The 25,428-nt window shown below is 35.9% G+C and overlaps 1 protein-coding gene and 1 long non-coding RNA gene across 17 annotated transcripts in view; one reads left to right on the forward strand and one right to left on the reverse strand.

The window, feature by feature from the left end:
* Window positions 1–20,245, forward strand: part of NAB1 (NGFI-A binding protein 1) — a 43,896-nt gene extending 23,651 nt beyond the window's left edge. For 10 of the 14 annotated variants that reach the window (XM_055379264.1, XM_031008526.2, XM_055379265.1 and 7 more), the window contains 5 exons: window positions 567–618; window positions 11,225–11,314; window positions 12,961–13,123; window positions 14,700–14,816; window positions 17,726–20,245. In XM_055379264.1, the coding sequence (XP_055235239.1) occupies window positions 567–618; window positions 11,225–11,314; window positions 12,961–13,123; window positions 14,700–14,816; window positions 17,726–17,814 (511 nt within the window). In that variant the 3' untranslated portion in view covers window positions 17,815–20,245. The remainder of the gene's footprint in view (window positions 1–566; window positions 619–11,224; window positions 11,315–12,960; window positions 13,124–14,699; window positions 14,817–17,725) is intronic. The other 4 variants (XM_055379271.1, XM_063695399.1, XM_063695400.1 and 1 more) reach the window with 1 other exon arrangement.
* The window catches only part of LOC134756397 (uncharacterized), a 38,266-nt gene that overhangs the window by 2,073 nt on the left and 10,765 nt on the right, over window positions 1–25,428 (reverse strand). Inside the window, exons 3-5 of one of the 3 annotated variants that reach the window (XR_010129777.1) lie at window positions 17,831–17,957; window positions 12,958–13,167; window positions 4,870–4,996 (exon numbers count right to left, since the gene is read on the reverse strand). This is a non-coding gene — a long non-coding RNA (uncharacterized lncRNA). Of the gene's footprint in view, window positions 1–7; window positions 4,997–12,957; window positions 13,168–17,830; window positions 17,958–25,428 lie in introns of those variants that run through there. The other 2 variants (XR_008677390.2, XR_010129776.1) reach the window with 2 other exon arrangements.

The raw sequence follows: 25,428 nt of genomic DNA on the forward strand, positions 1-25,428 counted from the left end.
TAGACAAAATGCATTTTAATCTCATGTAGCCATAAACATACATCTTAAGTGGTCATTTTAGTCATTTTATCCTAAATTATTCCTACTGAACCATAAAGGGATATCCTCCTTGATTTTTTTTTCATTATGTGATGATCATTAAATATTTATTAAGTGCTAGGCTGGGCACAGTGGCTCACGCCTGTAATCCCAGCAATTTGGGAGGCTGAGGTGGGAGGATCACTTGAGCCTAGGAGTTTGTGGCTAGTCTGGGTTGAACATAGTGAGACCCCATCTTTAAAAAAAAAAATTATTGAGTGGCTTTCATACCAAAGCCAGAGGTGGTGAGTTCTTAGGTAGTGGCCTTTTAAAATGTATAATTGTATCTATACCTTCCCCTAGTGTTAACTTGGAAATGATGAAAGATCTTTTCTTCATTATTTTAATGTTCATTATGAATATGTCATTTCTGTTGTTGGAGTTTCAGGGTATATGTTTTGGTGGAAGGTTATAGGCTGAGATGCCTTTGGAATAAAATCAGTTACTTTCTCAAGTTTTTCTTTTTTTTTCTCTCCCCTTTCCCTTAGGTCAAAATGTGGAGAAAGAGATGAATTATCCCCAAAGAGAATTAAAGTGGAGGTATGGTCATATATTACATTTTCTTATGCTGATAATGTTTGCTTTTGTTTTAAGATCAAGCAAAATCTTAACTAGTTCAGACAAAAAAGATGGTCCCATAAACTAGTGAAAAATGGCTTTCAATAAATCTTTTAAAAATATAGAATTTTGTTACCTTGAAATACAATATTTACAGTAATTTGAATTAGCAGACCAAGGAAAATTTTTTTAAACTTTTTTTTCATGTAGAGATGTGGTCTCGCTATGTTGCCCAGGCTGGTCTTGCACTCAAACTCCTGGGCTCAAGTGATCCTCCCTCCTTGGCCTCCCAAAGTTCTGGGATTACAGGTGTGAACCACCATGCCTAGTCCCAGGAAATTCTTAAAAGAAAACTGTGGTGACTAGTCCAGTCAATTTATCAAAGGTTGATTTGCAATCGGTGTTTCTTACAGATTTAAAACTTCATGGGTTAAACCATTCCTTTTATAGTTGTATTTACATCATTAGTCATCAAATACAGAGGAGCTAACTTTTCGTTTCTTTATATTAACTATCTAAGGGAAATGATAATTTAGTAGCTATAAATTACAGAGACTTTACTGTAACTAAAGCCTCTTTTAGAGTGTCACGGTTGAGGCTGCTCTTTTGATTTTAGATTTGCAAGTGGTAAGGTGGGAGTTAAGAAAAACATACTTAGGACTCTCAGAACTATAGAATGGTTTCAGAACTATTGTTTCTTACAAATACTTTTTAAAAAGTCTAGTTTGCAGCAGAGTGGAAATCTGGTCAGGTGGCTCCTTCCTTTCTTTTTGTTTTAGGCAGGGGATAGAGGTCAGTGTTCTCTTAGCCATCCTATTATTTAATTTCAAGTTAAAGCAAATAACCTATGCTTGACCACCCTAAATTTCTGTCATCAGTTATATCTACAGAGTATCTATTTATATGGCAGTAATCCTTTATTCATATCAAAGCCAGAGTTATCTTATAAAAACATAAATCCCTTTCTTGCTTAAATCCTTTCAGTGGCTTTCCACTGTACCTGGAATAAAATCTAAACTTTTTTTTTAAAGGATCTAAGACCCCACATGATCTGACTGTAGCTTGCATCTCCTACCTTGTCTGCTGCCACACTCTCCATTCTTACTGTGTTCCAGCCGCACTGACTGACTTTCTGTTCCTGAACATGCCAAACTCATTTATGCCTCAACACTCACTGTTTTCCCCCTACCTAGACTTCTGTTTCTTTAGATGGCTTCAAGTCACAGCCAAGTTTCCCCTGACTTCCCTGCCTCCCTTTCTAAAGGGGCACCCTCTCCCCAAAATCACACTCAGGCTTATTCTCCTGGTTTGTTTTCATAGCATTCGCCAGTATTTGAAACTGTTAGATACTTGTTTTAAATTTATTATCAGTCTGCCCCATTAGATGAGAATAGGTCTCTTATCTGTGAATCTGCTGCTGTATACTTAGAGTTTGTAACAGCCTTGCACCTAATAGGCACTTAATAAAATCTGTAGAATGAAATAATGAATGGCTGCAGATAAGCATCTTTGACTTATAAACACTTTATCCGAAAGCAGTGGTTCTCAAGAAGAGAAGTATTTTGTCAAAAACAAAAAGCCACATTAAAAAAAGAAATGTGGGCTGGGTATGGTGGCTCACACCTGTAATCCCAACACTTCGGGAGGCCAAGACAGAAGGATTGCTTGAGCTCAGGAGGTCGAGACCAGCCTGGGCAACATGGGGAGACCCTGCCTCTACCCCCAAAAAAGTACTTATATTTGTAACCTACCTCACCGTTAGCTCTGGAATAATGTTTAAGATGGTTAACTCAGAAAATGTTGAAATTATCTAAAAGGCTACATTGAAAGATGATATAACTAGTGAGATGTTTTATCTCTTGCTCCCCCAGATAACAGGGTAACAGAGGGTCCTTCTGGATTTGGCTGTTAATGACTCACTGCCACTGAAAGGGAAAGGCAGGTGAACATAGAAACTGCTAAGAAGGCATGTGCCATTGGAGGGTTGAGAGGAAAGAAAGCACAGAAACTACCCAGGGGCCAAAAAATTAGTCAGTTGCTAGGCTAGAAATATGTCTTTATCTATTTTTCACCATTGGCCCTAAGTGTGATCATGATTCAGGCTGCTCACATTTAAGCCACGCTTGTCTAGCTTTAGAGGTCACTAAATATTGAAATTTGTGATCATGAATCTCATGGACTGTTTGAGCTGCAGTTGTTTCTTGATGAGTTTTATTGGTTAAGTCTTTCTGACCCTCTCAGAGGCCTTGTATTTCATTACAGTGCTTTCAGTTTCTTATTAGAAGCACAAAGTGTTGGGCTGTAACATTAAATATGACCTTTCTGTTCCTTTAAATATACTCCACTAGAGATACTTGAGTTATAGTTCTATATGGTTAGTTTATTGGTTTACTGGAGGTCACAAAGCCACTTGAACAGCTCTGGATTCAAAATTAAGATAATCAGTGTTACTTTTCCCTGTGAATAACTCTTCTAACCCTTCCTAAATAAGACAAGCGACAATCGGCCCCAGGCTTCTTTAAATGCTTTTATAGACACTAGACTTTTGATTTTGTTTCCCAGAAATAAGTAGTAACTACACCTTTGAATTTAGGACAGTGGCTCACTTTTTTGTTGTTGGTTTGTTTTTAATTTTGTTCTGTTCCTCTTTCTTAAAAAGCACTTGTGTATTGCAGGTCATCAGTATCTCTTGAACGTGTGTGTGTCTTGTGTGTATGTATACCTACACATGTAGATGGTGTAATCCTTTGCAAAATATATAGTATTGGTATGAATCCTTGTCTGTGCTGTACTATAAGTCAAATTTGAGATACCAGAACTATTTCTGGAAGCTGTTATGAGGTAGATAGTACTGGCTGTATAAAGTTACCACTCCCTTAAAACTTTTCACCAAGTACTGGTGCTTTATGTCTACCTTCTATATGGCTTCTGGGGAGAGGGAGAATTTCTGGTATGAGAAGAGATCAGGGAAGACTATTGGGAAGGTGTAATTTGAGCTGGGTTTTTAAAAGAAGGGTAGAATTTCAAAAGGTAGCGATGTGGGGAGGGGATTGGGGTGGCATTATAAAGATAGACTAGCATGGGCAAAGACAGAGGTAAGAAAATACTAAGCATGTTTAGAGAACAATAAGTTTGTCTAGGGAATGTGATTGACACAAAGGACCTCATAAATAAAACTAGAAAGAATTTAGAATTATTTTAACATACTTTTTCTCATTTCATTTGAGTCTTTCTCTTGTGATTCTCAGCTTGTTATTTTCTATTTAAAGAAAGTAATACACAAGGCTGAGCATGGTGGCTTATGACTGTAATCCCAGCACTTTGGGAGGCTGAGGCAGGTGGATTGCTTGAGTCCAGGAGTTTGAGACCAGCCTGGGCAACATGGCAAAACCCCATCCTTACAAAAATTAGCCAGGCATGATGGCATGCGCCTGTAGTCCCAGCTAATCAGGAGGCTGAGGTGGGAGAATCACTGCACCACTGCACTCCAGCCCGGGCAACAGAGCACAACCTTGTCTCAAACAAAGGAAAAAAAGTTTTTAAGTAACGTACAAATAAACTTAAGCTTAGCCCATTTTAAAGTGTAACAGATTTCTAATTACAAGGCCCAAACTAATGAGACAAGTTTTTCTCTTTTTTCAAATCTTTAAGCGTTCTGAAATCCTTTATAACAATAAGCATACGTGCCAGATTGCTGGCTTTTTCCGTCTTAAAAACATAATTTTTACAGTGAACAAAAAGAAATGTAATGTTGAGCAGATAAAATAAAATAACATCAAAATAATTTGACATGTAAAGGAAAGAGAAACATTTTTTTGCTTGTCACTATTAATGCATTAGGGTACACTAATACAAGTAGTGCTTTGTTCAAGCTCAGTAAGATCTTTCGTTCCTAAATACTGTGTTTTCCTGATCTATACATGAAGGCTTGGGTGGAATGAAGTTATAATTCATTGACTTGTCTGATTTTTCTACCTGGAAAGCTCTTATTTATGTAGTAGGTTGTTCCCCCTTAAAGGATAGTTAGTTACTTATTTGATTTAAAAAAAAAAATAGCAGTATACACATTGCATAGAAGTAATCAAGATAATCTGTTGTCCTTAAATAGTGTTCCTCCTTACAGGGTATGTTAAACATTAAAAAACAGATTTTGAACTTTAATTCCTAGAATATATGAGATGGACATGGAGAAAAAGATCGCCTGCTAGCTTAGGTGTGCCTTAGGGAACCTACCATTTGGAATGAAATCTCTAGGGAAACGTTTCTTCAGCTAGTTAGTAAGTGAGGTTGGAATCCTTCTGCTTAGACGGAATGAATAACGTGTCCACTGGAACACAGCCCTCTGTGAGTCCACTTTCAGCTGAAATGAAAATAGATTTTGTTTATTCTTACTTATCTTTTGAATTAGATCTAATTAAATCTTCTCATTCTGGGGCAATTGTAAAAATCGCTACTTTGTATTGCTTTTATTTTGTGTCAGTCCCTACTAGACATTTGGAATTCATTATCACAAACATTCTTGTCTAACTTATGTGGAGGCTTTATGATTTCCATTTTACTGCCAAGGAGAGACCCAGACAGGCTCAGTATCTTCACCTGTGTTGCCAAACTGCTATCCAGTAGCAGAGCCAGGGCTTCGTATCTATGTCTGATTCCTGAATGTCAAAGCAGTACCACCTTCCTAGGTGCTAATGATTATTCACAAAGCATCTTACCTGTGAAAAAAACACTATTGGGGTTATACCTTTCCTCCTAGTACCGTGTGAAGGGCGAAATGTGTGCAGGACTGGTAGTCTTTGAAAAGAGTGGATAGTGGCAGTTATTATTTTCTAATCCAAGAAATGTTATGTAGTAAACAGTTACAAGTTTTGAGTAGAAAATTTAACAATGTAAATTACAAAATATTTAAATATAAGAAATTTTCATTTGATATGCTGATTGTTTATGAGTAAAAACCTTGTGTTGGGAAGATACACAGAGTAAATCAGAAAAATTAACTTGATTTCCTTATGTCCTACCTATGAAAGAACATATTTAAGGTGGCTTGACAGCTCATTCAAGGAGATGAAAAATCAAGAGCCGAAGTCCCTGGCTCTCTTGTCTTCTCCTAAATTTTTTTAAATGTTAGTTAAAAGTGAATTCAATTGGTAACCTTTCTTTTTCATTAAGAACACATTCAGTTCCATGAACAAATTTGTTATTAACTCCAATGTTATAAGTAACATCTTAGAAGGGAGGAAGGATATATAAAGCTACAGTCTCAGACCTGGTGATGGCAGCTGACTAACTGGACTGAGTGCTATTTCTCATTTGAGTTTTCTTCATTCGCTGAAATTGCTGGAGACTGGGCAGAGATGGGAAATGACAGCATTCTTGACCCTGTGGGAGTCAGAGGTGCAAAGCATTCAGAGATAGGTGGATGAAAGAAATGAGGTTTGTCAATAGAGCCCAGGAAGTTAGAGAACTGGGGCTTGAAGAAGAAAGACCTAAAGGAAACATCTGCTAGCAGTTCCAGCAAGGTGGGGGTGGGAGAGCAAGGAAGGGGGAGGAAAGAGGTTCAGAATATCCACCTACACTGCTACTAAGCTTGTTGAAAAGAAAGCTGGTCTAATTTGACATAGACTCTTCCCCTCTGGATCAGAAAAACAGAAGCATTACAATATGCTATTCATACAGAAAGTGTGATTAGAAAAAAGGAAAATGCACATGTGGGGTTGAGAACATCTGCTGTAACAAGTCATCTAGAGACAGCTAAGCCGTGGCTTTAAAGCAGCTTGCTAGTGTTGGGCAGAAAGGATGAGGAGGCATGGGGATGGAGACCAATGGGATGAGAGTAATTAGGTCATGCACCAGCCTCCGTCCCATAGCTTTTATTTTCTCAGTGATCAGACCCAGAGTCTCGTCAGCAAGGAAACACTGTGATTAATGGCATCAGCCAAAAATATGACATGGAGATAGATTGCTCATAGCATGGTGCAGCTAGCTGGTGCCTGGGAAACAAGCTTACGAGACATAACGAAATTGTGCACCACACATAATGTGAAAGAGACCAGTTTCTTGGGAATGTTCTTACTTTTATTTCTAAGTCATATATTTTGGGGACCTTAAATCTACTTTATGTGACATGCAGTGATAGCTACTCGATTTTGTAGTTTTTCCATCCACAGTGAACTGTCAAGACTGTAGGAGTAAATAATGACTAATGTTCTCAGTTGCAGAGAGATCACTGATTGCTTTGGATATTGTTATTTATTACTTATTTTATTTAGGCTTTTATTTATCTTTATTAATAGTGGAATAGTGTCCATTTTCTAGCAACTTTCACATGTAGAGTTTGAGGTTCCCCCATCCAGCTTTTTCAGTATTCTCATGGTTGAATAATCCTGACTTTAGTGCCACCATGTATTTGTATGGCAATGTGTACTTTTCCAAGGTTCACTTATTTGCGTTACTTTATTTAATCCCCACAAACTTCCAGTGGGCATATACACAGGTGGTGTAATCCTAATTTAAAAATTTGGATCACTGGAAATAATGAGGTTTACTTTTTTGCCTGAGATCACACAGCTGATTCCTAATGTGAAATGACTAGATCATACCTTTCTCCTGCAAGTTCTTCCAGAAACAGTATTGAGGCATTGGGGCTCATGGGGATTCTGATTGGTGCACTCCACTCGGATTCTGCTGATGAACTGATAACCCTCTAATCTGGGTCTCCAGCCTTGATTTTACCCCAAGCTCCAAACTCACTGCCCCTGCTTACCTGGCTTATCTACACATGGAGGTCTCACTAGCAAATGAGCTCAACCGAATTCATCAGTGTTCTGGCCCCTCCCAGACCTCGTGGTCTTGAGTTCCTTATTCTAGAGAATGTCATAACCAAACTCTCAGTTGCCTTATTTCTGCGGCACCTGCCACTGTCCAGGGCTGAGCCTTCACCAGCAGCCCTCTAACCAGTGTCCCTGTCACCACCCTGAACTCCCCTCCTCCGCGTACATTCTCCCCATCACATTCACATGTGATGGGCTTTCTGAAATGCAAATCCGATCAGTCTCTTCCCTGAGACTTTCAATGGCTTCTCTTTGTATTTAAGATAAAATCTAAAATTCTTAACATACCTTACAAGGGCCTACAGAATCTGGCCCTATGTTTCCACCTTCCCTCACCACTCCCTCTTTTTCAGTGTATATTGAATATTTTCCGGCTTCCCAGAGTGTGCCCTGTTCTTTTTGCCTCCAGGCATCTGTACCAGCTGCTTTCTTTTTAGAACTCTCAGCCTAGACACCCTGGCCTCTGGGATGCCTGCTCTGCCACAGCGCCCTCTGCTGTGCTCTGGGTCTCCGTCCATTTCCCTCCCTGGACTTTGTTGTCAGGAGCGCCTGAGGCATGGCCATCTTGTTTGACGTTGTATTCCCATATTGAGTACAGTGTATGAATCAGCTGGGTGGATGCGACATTTTTGTTGAATGTATAAACACGTGTTTCTAGATTTCCAGTGTTCTTTTCACTGAGATAGTTCCCCACGAATGTGCTTAATATTCTCTGGTTGATTTTAGTATTAAATGTTGAGTTCTTCCTTCTCTAAGATGTCTATACTTTGTAATGGTCCATAAAATTTCTCTTTTTTCCCCAGTGTGATGCTTTACTCTGATTAAATCTGGTGGCTTTTTGGATGAACTTAACAGATATCAGTAACAAACATTTATCAAGTAATTCCTATGGGCCAGGCACTGTGTTAAGTATTTTTCATGAATTTTCTGCTTCCTTAAAATGATTCTGCAAGTTAAGTACTATTGTTATCCCCATTTTGTAGATGAGAAAATAGACACAGAGAGATGAAATAATCTACCCAGTATCACAGCAAATAAGTAGTAGAGTTGGGTTTTGAACTCTGCAAGTCATATAGTTAAAGCCCGTCCAGCTTATGAAAAACAGAGCTATAATTTCTGTTTATAGAAATGCCTGTGTTCTTGTGAGTTTCATAAAGGTAGTAACTGAATTTATGGACTGAGCATAGGCTTTGAAGCTAGTGTTGTAGCTGTAAAAAAAAGGAAACCCAGTCTTGTCTGTGATGAAGATTAAATGAAATAATGAACATAAAATATAGAACATAGGGACTGGTATATTGTAGACCCCTGGAAAATGATAACCGCTCATATTGAAGTTGTTCTAACTCTTCTACTAGCTTACCTCACTGAACTTGAGAACTTAAGCAGTTCCAGTGGGGTGGGGGTTTGCTAAAGAGAAAGTTGGATTTTTCAGTCTAAATAAATAAGAAAACTTATTTATAAGAAAACTGGAATGGCTGAGAAAAAGTGAACTTTGGATTTAGCTTGGACTGTATACACTTATATGAAGTTCATTTTAGCTTATTTTATGATTATGTTCCATACACATCTGTGAGCCAACATGGAAACCTAGAAGAGTGGCTATTTTCAAGACTTCAAAAGTGCTAATTACATACTGGCCCATGATAAAGCTACATAGGACCATCTTAAGACGTTAAGTTTATTAGCTCTTGGCTCTATATCATGTCTTTGAATTTTAAAAATAGCAAATTAGTTATTACTTGGGGAATGTATTTTGATAGATGAAATATTTGAAAGAAATCTGCAGTGGAGAAATAATTTATTGAAAAGACCCTGATGGGGGAAAATTTTTGAACCACTATCTTATATCCCAAATAAGGTAAAATATTTTGTTATTATTACATTATTCCATCTTTTTCTGCTGTGTATTGTAAGAACTTTGGTTTTTAAGGATTTGCCCTCTGCTGCAAATACATAGCTTATCAAAGAAGGGGAGAAATAATGTTTTGGAGTTTAATTGTAAATGCTAATTTCTGTGAGGAGTCCTTTAGGAGGTTTCACTAAAGTTACTAAAACCATGCTGTCATGATATTTTGTAGTTATAATGATCATGAGCAATAAACAGTCAAAAAAAGAAAACCTTGAAAAAAGTAGGTGGAATACCAAGTATAAAATGGAAGTAATTTAAGTTGAAGTATTATCCAGTGCCCCCAGATAGGCCCTATTTATTATAGGAATTTAGTATGTATTGATATACCTACCTATTTAGTAATTATTACATGCTGAAGGCATTATCTCACTTGCTTTATCTCATTTGGTCCTCACAACAATCCTAATAGATAGGTTCTCCTATCCTCAATTTTCCTATAAGGAAACTGAAGTTCAGAAAGGTTAAGTTACTCATCCGGTGGTCACATAGCTAGTGAGTGGTGACAGGCCTTTCGAATTCCAAAGCTCCATTTCCTGTCATAGGATATGATAAAGGTGAAATCACAAGCCAACATGAAGGAATCCTTGAGCAATTCAGGTTGGGATTATTGGTTAGCACTTTAAAGAACATTTAGTTTAGATCGTTAGCCACATTTCATGTAACAAAATTAATTTCAGATAGGTCAGAGGGTTAAATTTAAAAAACAAATCAAACTTTTAGAAAAATTAGAGGGTAGATTTGAGTACTGAACCAAATTTCTGAAGCAGAATTTCTCTAAGCTTTATAGCAACAGTTGAAATCACAAAATAAAAGTATGTACAACTATAGCATATAAAACAGGCATATAAAAATTAAATGATTTTTGAGTATCAAAAGTATAGATAAATTGGCATAAATTAAGAAAACAAGAATTCTTAGTGCTGACAAGGAAATTGTCATGTATTGCTTGTGGTATGATAAAACTAGTAAAGGCCCTCTATAGGTTTAGCGAAAGTACACAAGGCACAAAAATATCATCTCTGCAGTAATTCTGCTTCTGGGAATCTTTTGTAGTAGGTAATCTAAGCTATCGAAAATGCTATCTCCATGAAAATATTTTTGCAGTGTTTTTCATAAAACCAAAAATTAGGAAAAGAATAAAAAATGTCCAATGCGAGGATAGTGGCTAATCAAACCCCCCACTAGGTTAAATGTTTTTTATGTGTTTTGTTTTTGTTGAGACAGAATCTCACTTTATCACCCTTTGTCACCCAGGCTGGAGTGCAGTGGTGCAGTCTCGGCTCACTGCAACCTCCGCCTCCTGGGTTCAAGTGATACTCATGCTTCAGCCTCCCAAGTAGCTGCCCAGCCTCCCTAGTAGCTGGGATTTCTGGCGTGTGCTACCACTCCCAGCTAATTTTTTTTTTTTTTTTTTTTTTTTTTTAGTAGAGATGGGGTTTTACCATATTGGACAGGCTGGTCTCGAACTCCTGACCTCAGGTGATCTGCCCACCTTGGCCTCCCAAAGTGCTGGGATTACAGGCGTGAGCCACTGCACCCAGCCTAGGTGAAATGTTATATAACCATTATTATCAATGATCATAAAGCCTTCTTTCCAGTGTAAAACAATAGGAATGATGACATTTTTCATCTTATTTATGTTTCTACTGAGGTTACAGCTGTAGAAAATAATGTATGTTTCATAAAAGGCTGAAATATTTTATAACCAATGAAAGATTTTATAACCATTAAAATCTTAATCATGATTATTCAGGTAGTGAGATTAAGAGTTTGCTTTATTTTCAAGTTTTTGATAATATTTTATTATTTATAAACTCTAAATATAAAGGACTTCTTATTTGACCCACAGGATGGATTTCCAGATTTCCAGGATTCTGTGCAAACACTCTTCCAGCAGGCTAGAGCTAAGAGTGAAGAACTTGCAGCTCTTAGTTCACAGGTAACATAAACTCCCAGTTATTACTCCATAATAGTATCTGAAGGTTAAAAAATAAATGACTACTTCAACTAGCTTCAGTTTTAAGTATCTGAGGCCTGACTTTTTATTTCCGTTTGTTTTTTAAAACGTCATCTGAGCCACAGCTGTATCAACATGAGAGCAATAACAACTTGGTTTGATTCAGTTTATGAACGGAATCTGATATGGTGCTACTTATTTATTCTTGTAGTTTTGTAGGAAGTGAGACAGATTCTCTACTCAAGAAAACTTAAACAGTTTGATAATCAGGAAAACCAGCCATGTTGACCATGGCTGTGTGTAATACAACTCTGAGATAAAATAATACTAGTTCTCAATAAAATATTAATAGTCAACATTGTAATTATTGTTAAATCTTTTAAATTCATATTTATTGAAAAACTGTTAAATGAATATGTGGCTTCAGGTGCTTTTGCCATTAGGTTATTTAATTTTGTCTGTATACTGAAATTAAAATTTTAAAATGCTTTCTGCAAACATCTTTTAGAAAGCACTGTAAGCTTTTATTCCTATTGAACAGCTTCTTTGTAATAAGTTGCTTTTGATCAAATTTAGTACTGCTAAGTTTTGTTTTTTTCACGTTAGGATGAAAAATACATTTTTTACCTCAGATATGCTTATTTAAATTTTGTCAATTTAGTAACAAGTTCAAATGAAATGAAGTTGTAGTTACTTTTGATTTGGTTTATATGCACTCAGAAAAAATAGTGTGTTTATCATGTTTATTCTGTGAATTAATATATTTTACCTACTGATTTTTACATTGTGAATCAGGACATTTTGTAACCAATTTTATATAGCAGCTTTCTTGTCTTACTCTCTTATATAGCATGGTAGTGATTCATATCTGTGCATTTTGACTATTATCTCCTTGGCAAAATACCACAAATACACTGCTCTGAATATCACATATAAGTAATTTAGAGCAGTGCATTGAAAAGGAACTTACAAAACACATACAGAGATAAATTTGTATGTCAGTTGACTAATTGTATATTTAAAATATGCCTTTTTATGATTGGTTGGGAAATACTGCAGTTGCATTTCATGATGAAGGTAAAGATGCTTATTGGCACTGATGTTTTTCTGCATAATTTACATTGTTTAATTTTAGTGGGAAGTGTATTTGTCTTGTTCTTCTAGACAGCCGTTTTACACCTTTTCTCCCCCAAACATATTGTCATCATATCAGAGTCTGTGTACTGCCAGATCCTAAAATAAAAATGCCAAGATTTCGCCCCAAGTGTTAGAAGTAGTTTATAGCAGATGTTGCTGTTGCTTTTAGATTTCTGTTTTAAAAAATCCTTTAAAGGACTTAGTACCTTGGAAAACAAAGCTAAGGTTATGTTGCTTTTGAGCTGACATGGAATTCTCTTGAAAGAATTGAGAAGAAAGCTTTTATCTTTTGTACAATATCCAGCCTTTTATGTTTTAACATGATGATATAGACATCTATGCATATTTATGGAATTTGTATACCACATGAAGTGTGAACTAATTTTAATGAATACTAAATATATTTGCTGGAGTCTGAAATTGGCATCTTTAAACCATTAAAAAATCTAGAATGTTTCAGTTACTGATTTGATTTTTGCTTTACTTACTAGCAGCCTGAAAAGGTGATGGCAAAGCAGATGGAGTTCCTTTGCAACCAAGCTGGCTATGAGAGACTGCAGCATGCCGAGAGGAGGTTGTCTGCAGGGCTTTACAGGCAGAGCTCAGAAGAGCACAGTCCTAACGGCTTGACTTCCGATAACTCAGATGGACAAGGTACCTCTTCAGAATATCCTATGCCTTTAGGGCCACTATGTGCACTTCAAAGAGAAACAGAAGACAGTGGCTGATTTTTAAATTATGATATTTTGTAGAGATTATTTTACAGGTTCTCTTATCAAAATTATTTTTTGAATTCTTCATTTTTCTAAAAAGATAATTTATCCTGCAAATTTTAATTTGTAAATTTTTAAATCTTTAAGCAGTTGGCACCTGAGATTGACATGTATTATTTTGTAGGGGTTGGTGGGAATGTGAGATGTCAACAGTACAGATTATTTTCCCCGAAGAAGCAGATTCCAGGAGAGATGTTTATCCTTTTTAAATGACCAAAACTTCATATTTTTTTAGACTTCAAAAACAAGTTTGTGAAATTTACAGCATTTGGTTCTTAAAAGAATATGGTGACTGCATCTAAAGTGTTATGACAGAGTACAGCTCAGGTTTAGAAAGCCATGTGATTCGTGAGTGTTTTTACCATTCTAAAAAGTACTTCATTCTTTTCACATCCTCACATAAAGAAAATCCCAAGTCATTGTTATTCACCCAACCAACAGGCATTTTATTTTTTTTAGCAATTCCTATGTGCCAGGCACTCTCCTAGGCACTGAAGATGCAGCAGGGAACAAATCCCTGTTTACCTGGAGCTTACATGTAGTGGAGGGAGATGTACAGGTTATAAGTATATAAATATATCCTCTAGTTTCAAATAGTAATAAGTGTTTGAAGAAAAAAAATAATTTTATAGTGCCTCCTTTTTATATATTATTGTTATACTTTTCTAGAGAGTGGTTATTATTGTAAAAAAATAAAAGGATTCCTAGGTAAGAATACCATCTTAACAAGGATTCTCCAGCCATGGACTGAAATATTACATGGGTCAACACATCAGAGTACTGGAAGAGAAGAAAGTTCTTCCTTTTAAAAATATTACAGGAACCTCTGAGTTGAGGTCTTGTTTAACTTCTCCAATTATCCTTAACAGTTAAGAAGCAAAGGCAATTATTAAAGATTTGGTGACTCTAATTTGTGACACCAGGATAATTCAGTGTGGGGTGACAATTTGCTAATGTGATGGATTTCAGTACATGACAACATGATTGGGTGTATAATTTTTTCCCATATTTGTGCTAAATCTGTTTTTTCACGGATTTTGCTGTAGTTTTTTTTTTTTAAATCTTTAATTGGCTTGAAGCCTTCTGTGTCTTTCTAGTACTTGTTATTATATGATTAATGACATGCCTTGGTAAAATGGTTGCTCTAGTAAGAAAATGCCTTATAGAGGAGATGTATTATATGCCAAAACTGGAATGCTCACAGGAATTCTCAGTCTTTTGTTTAGCTCTTAAAAATATCCTGGCAGAATTGTAAACCTTGGGACTGGCATGAAATGACTTGCCATTTTCCTCTTAAATTATTATTTAAAATGTTTTTTCCAAGTCTTATTTAAATTCTTCAGTGCTCGTTGACTCTCCTCACTTTTTTCCTAAGGAGTGTTCAGGCAAAATTTATTTTTAAGAAAAACCATGGTATGTTTTTAATATTATGCATATTTCTTTTTTCTTTTCATTAGGAGAAAGACCTTTGAATCTCCGAATGCCTAATTTACAGAACAGACAACCCCATCATTTTGTGGTGGATGGGGAGCTGAGCAGACTTTACCCCAGTGAGGCAAAGTCCCACTCATCAGGTGAGAACGTGCTATATGATGAGAGGGTAACACTTGAATAAAAGCATCTTTAAATTCTCTTCTATTTCCTCCCCCATCAAAAAAAAAAAAATATATATCATTACTGACAGTGTTCCTACAGGTTGAGTATCCCTAACTGGAAAATTCGAAATGCTCCAGGATCCAAAATGTTTTCAGTGTCAGAATGACACTCAAAGGAAACCCGCATTAGAACATTTCAGATTTGGGATGCTGAACCTTTAGTGTAATGCAAATAGTCCAAAATCTGAAAAAGCTCAAAATCCATAGCACTTCCTGGTCCCAGGCATTTTGGATAAGGGATGCTCAATTGTCAGTTTTTCTCGCCTTGGAAGTGGTAGATTGCCATAACACTGGCTGCTCTCACTAGTCTTTTTGCAAACTTCATATTCCGAACAATGACAGGGAAAACTCATGAAAGTTGAGATTACTTTGATTAGCCGTTATATGAATGGTGATGTTTATATAAAAGTTTAATAATAAATAGCTGGTTTGAGTTGTGTTACTACCTTTTTTGGCAATAACATAATATGAAATTGATGGACTACATGTTTGCTTTGACAGTGAGAAAACCTTGTGTATCAAAATCTAGACTTTTCATGCAGATGTATTTTGGAGGTGATACTCATATTTCAGAAGTAAACTGAATTCCATAAAAGGATGAGCAGCTCCTTATCATAGTTAGATATTTACATATTTTTATCCAAGTAAAGTGAGTTAGACCTAGTTAAAGCATTAGAGACCAGCACAATTTGAAAGAATCTGTTATCATTCAAGTCTTTGAGTTAAAGTAACTTTAGGAGTCACTTAATCAAAGTCACTGATTTTATAGATGAGGTAGCTAAAGCCAAATAAATAGCTCCAAATTTGCATTGTAAGTCAGCGGGAAATGTAGTTTTACAAGCATTAGGATTAAACCTGACTTTACATCTGTTATCTAGATAGAATGAATTATGTATTTACTAGAAAAAAAGTGTTATCAAGAGCATTTATGTCTTTCAGTTTTAGATCATACTCTTGGTAGCAGATGCTAAAAAGACGAGTTCTAAATAATGTTCTGGTACTGTGACTTTAAAGCATGCTATTGCATACTTGATTGTAGCCATTTTAATAATGTCAAAGGGAGGTTGAGAAATTGAAATTATCCTAAAAAGATGACATCCTGGTCTCATGTTTTCCATAACACAAAAAAAGTGATCTTTAAAGTTTTTTTTAAAAACGAACAAAAAACTACTTTTTACCAATTTATATTCCTTAGAAGACTCTATGTAACAGGAATACTCCAATTACATTGATCATGTGTCTCATCATGGGGCATATTTACATATTTCATGGAGATATATTACATAGAGATATAATTGATCTAGGTTTTTAGGTAGAACCGAATGAAGAAATGCCTGAAAAAGCGTCTTTCTTTCTCTTTTTCTTTCTTCCTTTCCTTTCTTTCCTTCCTTTCCTTCCTTTCTTTCTTTCCTTTTCTTCCTTTCTTTTCTTTTTTTGAGATGGAGTCTCGCTCTCTCGCCCAGGCTGGAGTGCAGTGGCTCAATCTCGGCTCACTCCAGGCTCCTCCTCCCGGGTTTACGCCATTCTCCTGCCTCAGCCTCCCGAGTAGCTGGGACTACAAGTGCCCGCCACTGCGCCTGGCTAATTTTTTGTATTTTTAGTAGAGACGGGGTTTTACCGTGGTCTCAGTCTCCTGACCTTGTGATCCGCCCGCCTCGGCCCCACAAAGTGCTGGGATTACAGGTGTGAGCCACTGTGCCCGGCCACCTTTTTCTTTATTTTTAACTGAATAGGAATAATACAGGTTTCATATAGTGCAAGCCTGGGTCCAGATCTTAGCACCGATACTTGACTGAGTGACCCTGACTGAGTTACTTAAGTACCCATCCTTCAGTTGCTTCATTGGTAAAAGAGAAGTAATTTCTACCTCGTAGGGTAGTTATGAGGATTAAACAAGATAGTGTACCTGCCTCATACGCTATCTATTCCAGCCAGCAGGAATTCAATAAATAGTAGCTACTTTTTTTTACTACTCTTACGCGGAACTTAAAATCCCCTTCTGTTTAGATAGAGAGGATTCATAAATTGAGCTATTTAATTTCAGATAAGCTATTAGTATTGATTACTTTCTAGAATCCAAGGTGTGAGTGTATGTGATATGGACATTTGCGTGTATATGTGTGTGTACATATCTCCCAGTATTTGTACTTTACATAAAGGTTACATTTGATTGTTATTCTGTAGTGTTTGTATATGGTTGAAATAACTGTACACATAGAACTCCATGGAATGATTTCTCATGAAAATAGTGTTCATTATTTTATCCATATTTCTCCTACCTTAATATGTCATTGTCGGAAGAACTTTAAAAAATAGTTCCAAGGTTATGAAGATATTTTTCAGTCTGATTCCTTCATTGATGGTGAATATTTTAACCAGTAACAGTTATTTATGAATAATCAGCTTCCTTTTATATATTTATCATGTTGGATCAAGCATTAAATAAAAATTAATATATTCTGTATGCTAAATGTTTTATGTGCATTTCATTATTTAACTTTCGTGCCACTTTATGTAGATACTATTCCTATTTTATAAATGAAGAAAGACACTAAGGCTTAGAGAGGTGTATAACTTGCCCAGAGATGTATACATCTATACATATATGTATACTATATGTATACATCTAGTAATTGGCAGAGTTGAAATTTGAATCCAGAATCCAAGCTCTTAACAGCTCTATGAACAAAAATTTTGCATGGAATTACAGAATCATGAATAGTTGATACTATTTGATATGGAGTTTGGGGGTTTGTTTTAAAACTTTGTTTGATTTTTGTAGTCCATTGATTAAAATATCAACTCACTTTGTTTCCATTTTTATGTAGAGAGCCTTGGGATTTTAAAAGACTACCCTCATTCAGCTTTTACCTTAGAAAAGAAAGTCATCAAAACAGAGCCTGAAGATTCAAGATAGCTGTGATTTCTCTCACCGTTCTCTGGAAATGGCATCAGATTTAAGGATAATACTCCATCATAGAAATAAGCCTTAATAACCAGTGTTGCCTCATTCAGCTCAAACAGATTTCATAGCCAAAGCAAAAGGACTGGTACAGTAGTCTGTGGAAACCAGGAAGATAAAACAACAGCCACAAAAGAGAAAATCAAGAGTGTTGCAATCTATAACAGTAATATTGATTCATTCACATTCCTGTGTTAAGTCATTTTATATGGAAAGGCTTACAAATCAATATTGTAAGCATTCATTATTTAAGAATGTACAATGTATTTGTGTAATTTATAGAAGTAAAATCTAGATGTTGAGACCTGTTTGGTCTAATAGATGTGGATACAGTTTATTTTACTTGAAATTTTGTTGTCTACTTTGTGTGTTTAACGTAAATATATGTCAGAGTTTAGAATCTTTGCCTGCAGTTCTGAAAAAGAAAGCTTAAGTGATGTAGTTATTGGCAAGATTGCAATGATTATGGAAAAATAGCGAATACTCAGTTTAAGCCAAGGAAAAATGTTGTGGATTTAATATTTGATAAAACTGATTTTGTTTAACAGGAAATTTTTAGCATTCAGTCATATAACATCTGGTTATCAATGCACGTTTACACAATAAATACTTGAGTGGAGGAAAGTTAAAAAGATGAGCACTAGAGTAGAAAATATATCTTAAACTAGTTGACCTAGATTGTATTAATAGCTACTTAAGATGTTTCAAAGATAGGAAGCTATTGCTTGGACAGAGAACTTGAAATAAGTGGACCCATGTATAAAAGCTTTGACTTAAACATTGATATTTCAGAATGTGTTAAATAGATTAAGACATAGTAAGTTAACCCTACATGTTATAAAGATGGTGACTGTTAACAAAGGCTGTAATAGATTAAGTACTATTTTATATCCAGAAAGTCTTCTCTATGTAGAGAAGTCAAGAGAGACTAGATGCTTTCACTAGGGAATGTCTTCCCACCCAGCCATCACAAGTGTGGACAATCACTGCATCCACATCTGTAGGCATATTTCTATGGAAGTTTAGTTGACAGCTATATTCATTATTTATTTTATGATTTCATTTTTCTACACCTTTGAGATTTATGAATGCAGTTTTTTCTTAAAATTTATTTTAACTTGACGGTATGTTTTTAGTTCCCCCAATTTAATTAATGGACCATGTGCATATATATGGGAGTGTGCTTACATGTTAATAATTTACTTGCATACTTATGAGAATTTCACATTGGAATTCATAATGGTAAAACAACATACATCTGCCAATATACGTTTTTTCTGTTGGTTTAAGAGAAGATAACTGACAGCTTTACCTACTTCCTACAGATGCATCTAAACCCAGATATTACTGAGTAGAGTGTATTGACTCTGAGTGTAAGAGAGTATGTGTTTTTTTGTTTTTAGTTCTGCTCTAGATCATAATTGTAAAAAATATTAAGTCATAATCTGTTACACTAAAATTTGTCAGCCAAATGTTAGATGAAATGTCTGCACTGTAGTCTCAGATCACTGTCACGTATATAAATTGCTTCTTCATTTTAATTTGTAGAAGTACTTTACAGTAGGAAACACCAGTAAACAACTTTTATACTGTTAAAAGGCTTTTTTCCCCTTCCTAAATGTTTTAATTGTACCATAGTGTTTTGCTCACTGAAGAAGCTTCTTATGGACCTTGCAACTTTGTTGCTAGCTTGAGGTTGATTATTGTGGTTGTATTGTTCACTGTGTGTAGAAATAGTATGAGTACGATTTCAATAGACTGTTCAGTTTTTAATATTAGCCATAGCACTGGTTAGTATCTCAGTAGTTTCATGAAACGTTTCCTGTATTCTAATCTATTTTGAAACATTTTGTTTTTTTTTAATTGTGTCTTACAGTCAAGTTTGTAGATTTTCATAAGCCACAATTTTAAAAGATGCAGTAATCTTCCAACTTCCAATATTTATCCATTCGTTGTGGACCCACAGATTGCATCTTTAAATTCATAATAAGTTTCCTTAACTATCTTATGTTTCTAGTCTTTCAAGCTTAGTGATAAGGTGGAAGCACAAGAAAAATTTCAGTAGAATACAGTTTTTATTTTGTAAACACTAATGTATTAAACTTGCTATACATTAAAGCAAATAATATATATTTTTATTTGAACTGTATATGTGAATTGGAAGTTATAACTAGTTGATTTTTTCATTTTGTTAGAGGTATTTTCACTGAACAAGGTCAATTGGTTACCTCAGTATTACAGCCAATATAGTCCAAGGGACCATTTCTCCCCGAGTCTCTTACACTTTATTGTGCGATGTCCACGTTTTTGTGACTCTTCAAGCTGTTGGTGAGGTGGGACGAATGCACTTGCTTCCTGTGGCAATAAAGATTTTCTGTGCCTCACACATTTATGTTTATAGCATTTTCTACATAGCAGTTTTCCAGTGACTAATATTAACCCACTCTACCTCGCTTATTTGCTTATTTAAGCTGGGTTTCAGTATTAAGGGACAAGAACTTACGTCTTAGGTTGGGACTAAATATTGTCAGCTACCGTCATTTCTAAAAAATGATTTGGTAAACAGGTTCTCAGTAGACTCTTGTCTGGCAGAGAGAGGTCAATTTATATTCTCATTTATGTAGAAGTTTATGAAGACATTTTTAAAACTCCACTAAATATTAATAAAAGGAACATTAGGATTTAACATCTATAATACATATATGTATAATATTAATGTGATTTGGGCTCAGTGTTATGGGTTAATTATATGAAATTGAGCTAACCTGTAGTAAAGAACCAGGAAGAACCTTTCAGCAAGTATTGATGAGTTCTATAGATTAATGAAGATCATCAGTGTGCCAAGCACTGTGCTAGGTGCCAGGGAAGAGGTAAAGGTCACAAATGAAATATATGATCCTTGCCCAAAACCTAGTTGGATAGGAACTAATACCACTCACATAAAAATTTCAGTGCCTTACATATTGGGATGAGGAGCTGACATTTAAGTGCATTCTGTATTAGGCAGACATTGTGGTAGCAGGCACTTCACAGGTGAGAGAAAGCACATTCAGTGAGTGAGATTCAGAAGAGATCGGTCAGGACTGAAATCAACATTCAGAGGTGGAGTTTGATAAAAAGCCATAGTGGCAGTACATTTCACTTTGAGGCTGCTTTTTTGTTGTTGTTGTTAAATTACTGCAATTTTATTTTGAAACTGCATGGCAGTTAGATCTGCTTGCCTGGGTAATCATTCCTTTGACGATCCACTAAATCTGTCAAAAGGCAGCGGGGAAAGGTGCTTTTCATCTGTCCTTAATTAGTGAAACCACTTGGGTAAAAGCTTTAGGATTTGGTAATTATGAGACTACTAGCACCTAGTGTACTTTTACAACTATAGTTGACACTATTTAAGACTTAAAAGCTAAATAAGTATGCAGGGAATTTCCTAACTTATGGTCTGTCCACTCGGGTCTCAAAATAGTTCAGTATTATTAACACAATGCCCATTTTGCTTGTGACTTAATGTACTACATCAAGTCTTCAAAAGAAAACCAAGGTATTAACCAACCTGATGAAGCCAGAAGGTCTGCCTCTTTTAGGAAATGAATTCAATTAGTAAGTAGCTGAAGTTAGAATTGAACAAACCTTGTATGTTTGTAACAGCTTGAATGACCAAATACAGTAGTTGCTCTTTTACTAAAAGCCAACATATGGTCCAGCTGTGCATGGGTGGTGTTTCAGGGAATGCAAGCTTCTTATCTGTGGGTGTCCTCATAAATGAAATTTGTAAGTAGGCCTCCAAAGTTAGTAAGAGAATGATCCAATGCCTGACATTTTTATTGTAAATACAATTTAATATCAAAAATCTTACTGTTAACTATGTCCATAGTGATCCTGTAAGACAATTTTTTATTTCATGTAGGAGTGATCAAAAGCAAAATGCTGGAGCTAGGATTTTTCTTACTTTCTGAGTATGCAACAGTTAAACCTTTAAAACATCTTTGGGAGGCTGAGGCGGGCAGATCACGAGGTCAGGAGGTCGAGACCATCCTGGCTAACACAGTGAAACCCCATCTCTACTAAAAAAAAATACAAAAAAATTAGCCGGGCATGGTGGCGGGCGCCCGTAGTCCCAACTACTTGGGAGGGTGAGGCAGGAGAATGGCGTGAAGTCGGGAGGCGGAGCTTGGAGTGAGCCGAGATCATGCCACTGCACTCCAGCCTGGGCGACAGTGCAAAACTCCGTCTCAAAAAAAAAAAAAATCTTTGGCATCTGTTTCTGCTGACCTATGACATTTTTTTTTTTTTGTGATCACCTCAAAGGTGTTTTTTATTTTTTGTGCAGAAAAGCCTAATCAGAAATTTATTTTTTAAGTTCATAACTTATTAGAATGCAAAAATGTATTGTGCTTAAGGTTAAGTTCAGCTTACAAATCTTTACTTTCTAAGTTTAGCAAATCGTAATCACTTTTAAGGGAACTGTGAACTGGTTCTGTTTACAAAGTTGGTTAATTAAGCCTTACTCTTTTATAGTCTTCCCATCTGTTAGGTCACACAATTCTTAAGTGTTAAAACAATGTCCTGTTGAATTCTAGGTCTCCCAGCTGTGTTTGACTATTTGGTCACAATTTCCAAATTGTTATTCTGACTGCTAAGTGATTTACTTTCAAAGTATTCCTCCAATAATGTTAAAGGTCTGGCTTCTACCACTTCATCTTAAAGGAATTTTTAATGAGTTTGTTTGTTTTTTTTAGCAATTGGGGTCAAACCCTCAAGGAACATCAGACTCACATAAAATAGTAATCTTCTTATTTCAACATCCATATGAAATCCTTAGTTACCATTATTTTTCCATTTTATTCTTTTAATTTTAAAATATTTGACAAAAAGATATTGAAGTATACAGTGTGATGGTTTTTTATACCAGTACATTGTATACTGATTACCACAATCAAGACACTGAAGTGGGAAATTACCTCTCCTAATTTTTGTTGACTTTAGTGCACTTTAGTCAATTTAGTTATTAAATATCTTAAGAATAACTTTCAGTAAAATGTTTAAAAAATTTCCTCTGCACAGAGCATTATGCTACATTTATGTAAATCGAGAAACCTACCTAAATACAGTTTTAAGTTTTAGAAGTTTCTATTGAAATGTTTGCTTTATTATACAATTCTATTTCAGTTTTCCATTCTAACTTATTAAAAGAATCAGCTTCTTCACAGTCTCTGAGAAGTAGTGATAGTTCAATGTTGCCATCAAAACATAATGTTGCAAAATGTAGATTAAGTACATCACATTGGTTCAAGATGGTAGTGCCACACATGTTAAAATCATGAACCCAATAATTTTTCTCATTTACTAAGAGTGACAAATTTTGTGAATTTCCTGTTAGTCCAAACAATTTGGTAATCAACCTAGCCTAGTTTTGCTGTGGGTGAGCACTAGTGACGGTATAAATTCGAATGTGCTTCATATGTACACATTCTGAAACCTTATGAGTCATCTTTGCATTAGAAGTTTGCACCTCATAAATTTGTTCAAAGTGCCATGTTCAACACCCACACATAATCCCAAGCAAGCATGGCCATTCTCTCGTAACTGTCACAGACACCCTATGTTGGCAGGTCACTTAGGCTGCAGTATGTAGGAAGCTAGTTAAGTAGTACATACGTAGGTGGCATCTTACTGGTAACTGTTTCAGCAGAGACATTGTATAATTTTCTGAGACTACCTATCGTCTTCGACTGTGAACTGTTAAACCAAACGTCTGTGGTCTAGCACCCACCATACCCTGCTATTATCCTTCCCAAAAGACAAAGTGATTTTTTTTGGTAGCATGTTCTTACACTGTAGGCTCTTCAGAGTCTCATCGTTTTCGTTATTTTTCCCCCAAAAAATACGTATTTTCCATCCCCAGATCCCTGACAACATAATGTAAGCATGTTTTTCATCAGCAGTTAAAATGAACTAGGTCATTCATTTTCTTTTTGAATTCAACCAATGTCTCCATCATCAGAAAATGCTCATACATTGACTTTTATGAGTTTCTTTTGCATATATTGGCTTTCAAATTGGACCACATCTTTCTGATTTTTATTGGTGAGAAGGCAACAGAAAAATGTGTATAGTGAGATAGGGACATCGCAGATACAGCCAGGTACTTGATTCCAATTCTTAGGATAATAAAAGGCAATTTCCACTTAAAAAATTAACATTAAAGTGGAAATTAATTAGAAGTTATGTAATTTATTCAAAGAGAAGAACAATTTTAATATATTTTAATATTTAAAAGTGAGAGGAGAGGATTCCATTTCTCAAGACTTTTCCATTTCATGTCACAGGTATGTGACAGCTGGCTTATAAGGGAAGTCACTTTTTCTATGATTCCTTATTTAAAAGACAGGATCTAGTTCTGCCTTGCAAAGCAAAAGATTTAAAACTCAGGCTTATATTCTTAATCTGGTAGGTAGTGCCATATAAAAAATCCACCATTTCCTAGCACTGGGCCAACTGCTTTACATGTAATCCTCTGCAACTCCAGGAGGTGCTTATCACCCCCATTTTGCAGATGAGAAAACAGATGTCTCAAGAGATAATAGTTATTCCACAACTAGTAGTAGGAACTTAGGCCAGTCACTTGTCCATGAGCACCCGATCCTGTCAAATATCCTTTGAACTGAGTGGCCTGTACTATGTGTAGACATTTTACATGGTAAACACTTTATAGATAAAGCTTGAATACACACATGTGGAAATAACTAGGCCATATGTGAGTACTGATCAGCTGGTTGTTAGTGGTGTCTAGACTGCAGCAGAGGCTTCCCAAAGAAAGTAAACATCAAGCCTTTCTGAAGGCAGCTACTGAAGCGGAGAAGTGAAAGGGCATTGCAGGGCTTTGGAATTAGCATGTCTGAAAGGCCCAGGTTGGGAAGCAGAAAAGCCACATTCCAATACCACTGGAAAATGTAATGGACTAAAGCAGAAAATTCAAATAAAAGTTTAATTAGATATAAAACATCTAGAAAAGAGTGACTACTAAATGAAATCCTTTGAAACTCATACAAAGTTCTCATTCAATCTGGGAAGCAATTAGAAGTTGTTTTGTTTGTTTTTGTTTTTTGAGACAGGGTATTGTTCTCTTGCCCAGGCTGGAGTGCAGTGGTGCAATCTTGGCTCGCTGTAACCTCCGCCTCCTGGGCCCAAGCAATCCTCTCACCTCAGCCTCCTGAATAGCTGGGACTGCAGGCATGCGCTACCATGCTCAGCTAATATTTTAAGGTTTATAAGCTGTTCCAAGATGCCCCCAAAGGGCTTGATTCTGGCTATGTTATGTGGAGGCAGTGACTAGGAAGCTGTTGCGGTTGTTCACCCTTCAGGTGGTCAAACTTGAGCAGTGACAATAAAGACCAAGGGGAACAAGAGTGAAGGATATGCAATTATTCAATTATTCATTCATTTAGCAAGCATTTGTTAAGCCACCTGCTTAAAAATGCCCAGGCATAGTGTTAGGAACTGCCCTTTAGGGACACAAATTAGCTAGGTTTCAAACCATGGTTTAACTTAATTTGCATCTCCAAATTTCAC

Source organism: Gorilla gorilla, chromosome 11 (assembly GCF_029281585.2).
Source record: "Gorilla gorilla gorilla isolate KB3781 chromosome 11, NHGRI_mGorGor1-v2.1_pri, whole genome shotgun sequence".
Lineage (NCBI taxonomy): Eukaryota > Metazoa > Chordata > Mammalia > Primates > Hominidae > Gorilla > Gorilla gorilla.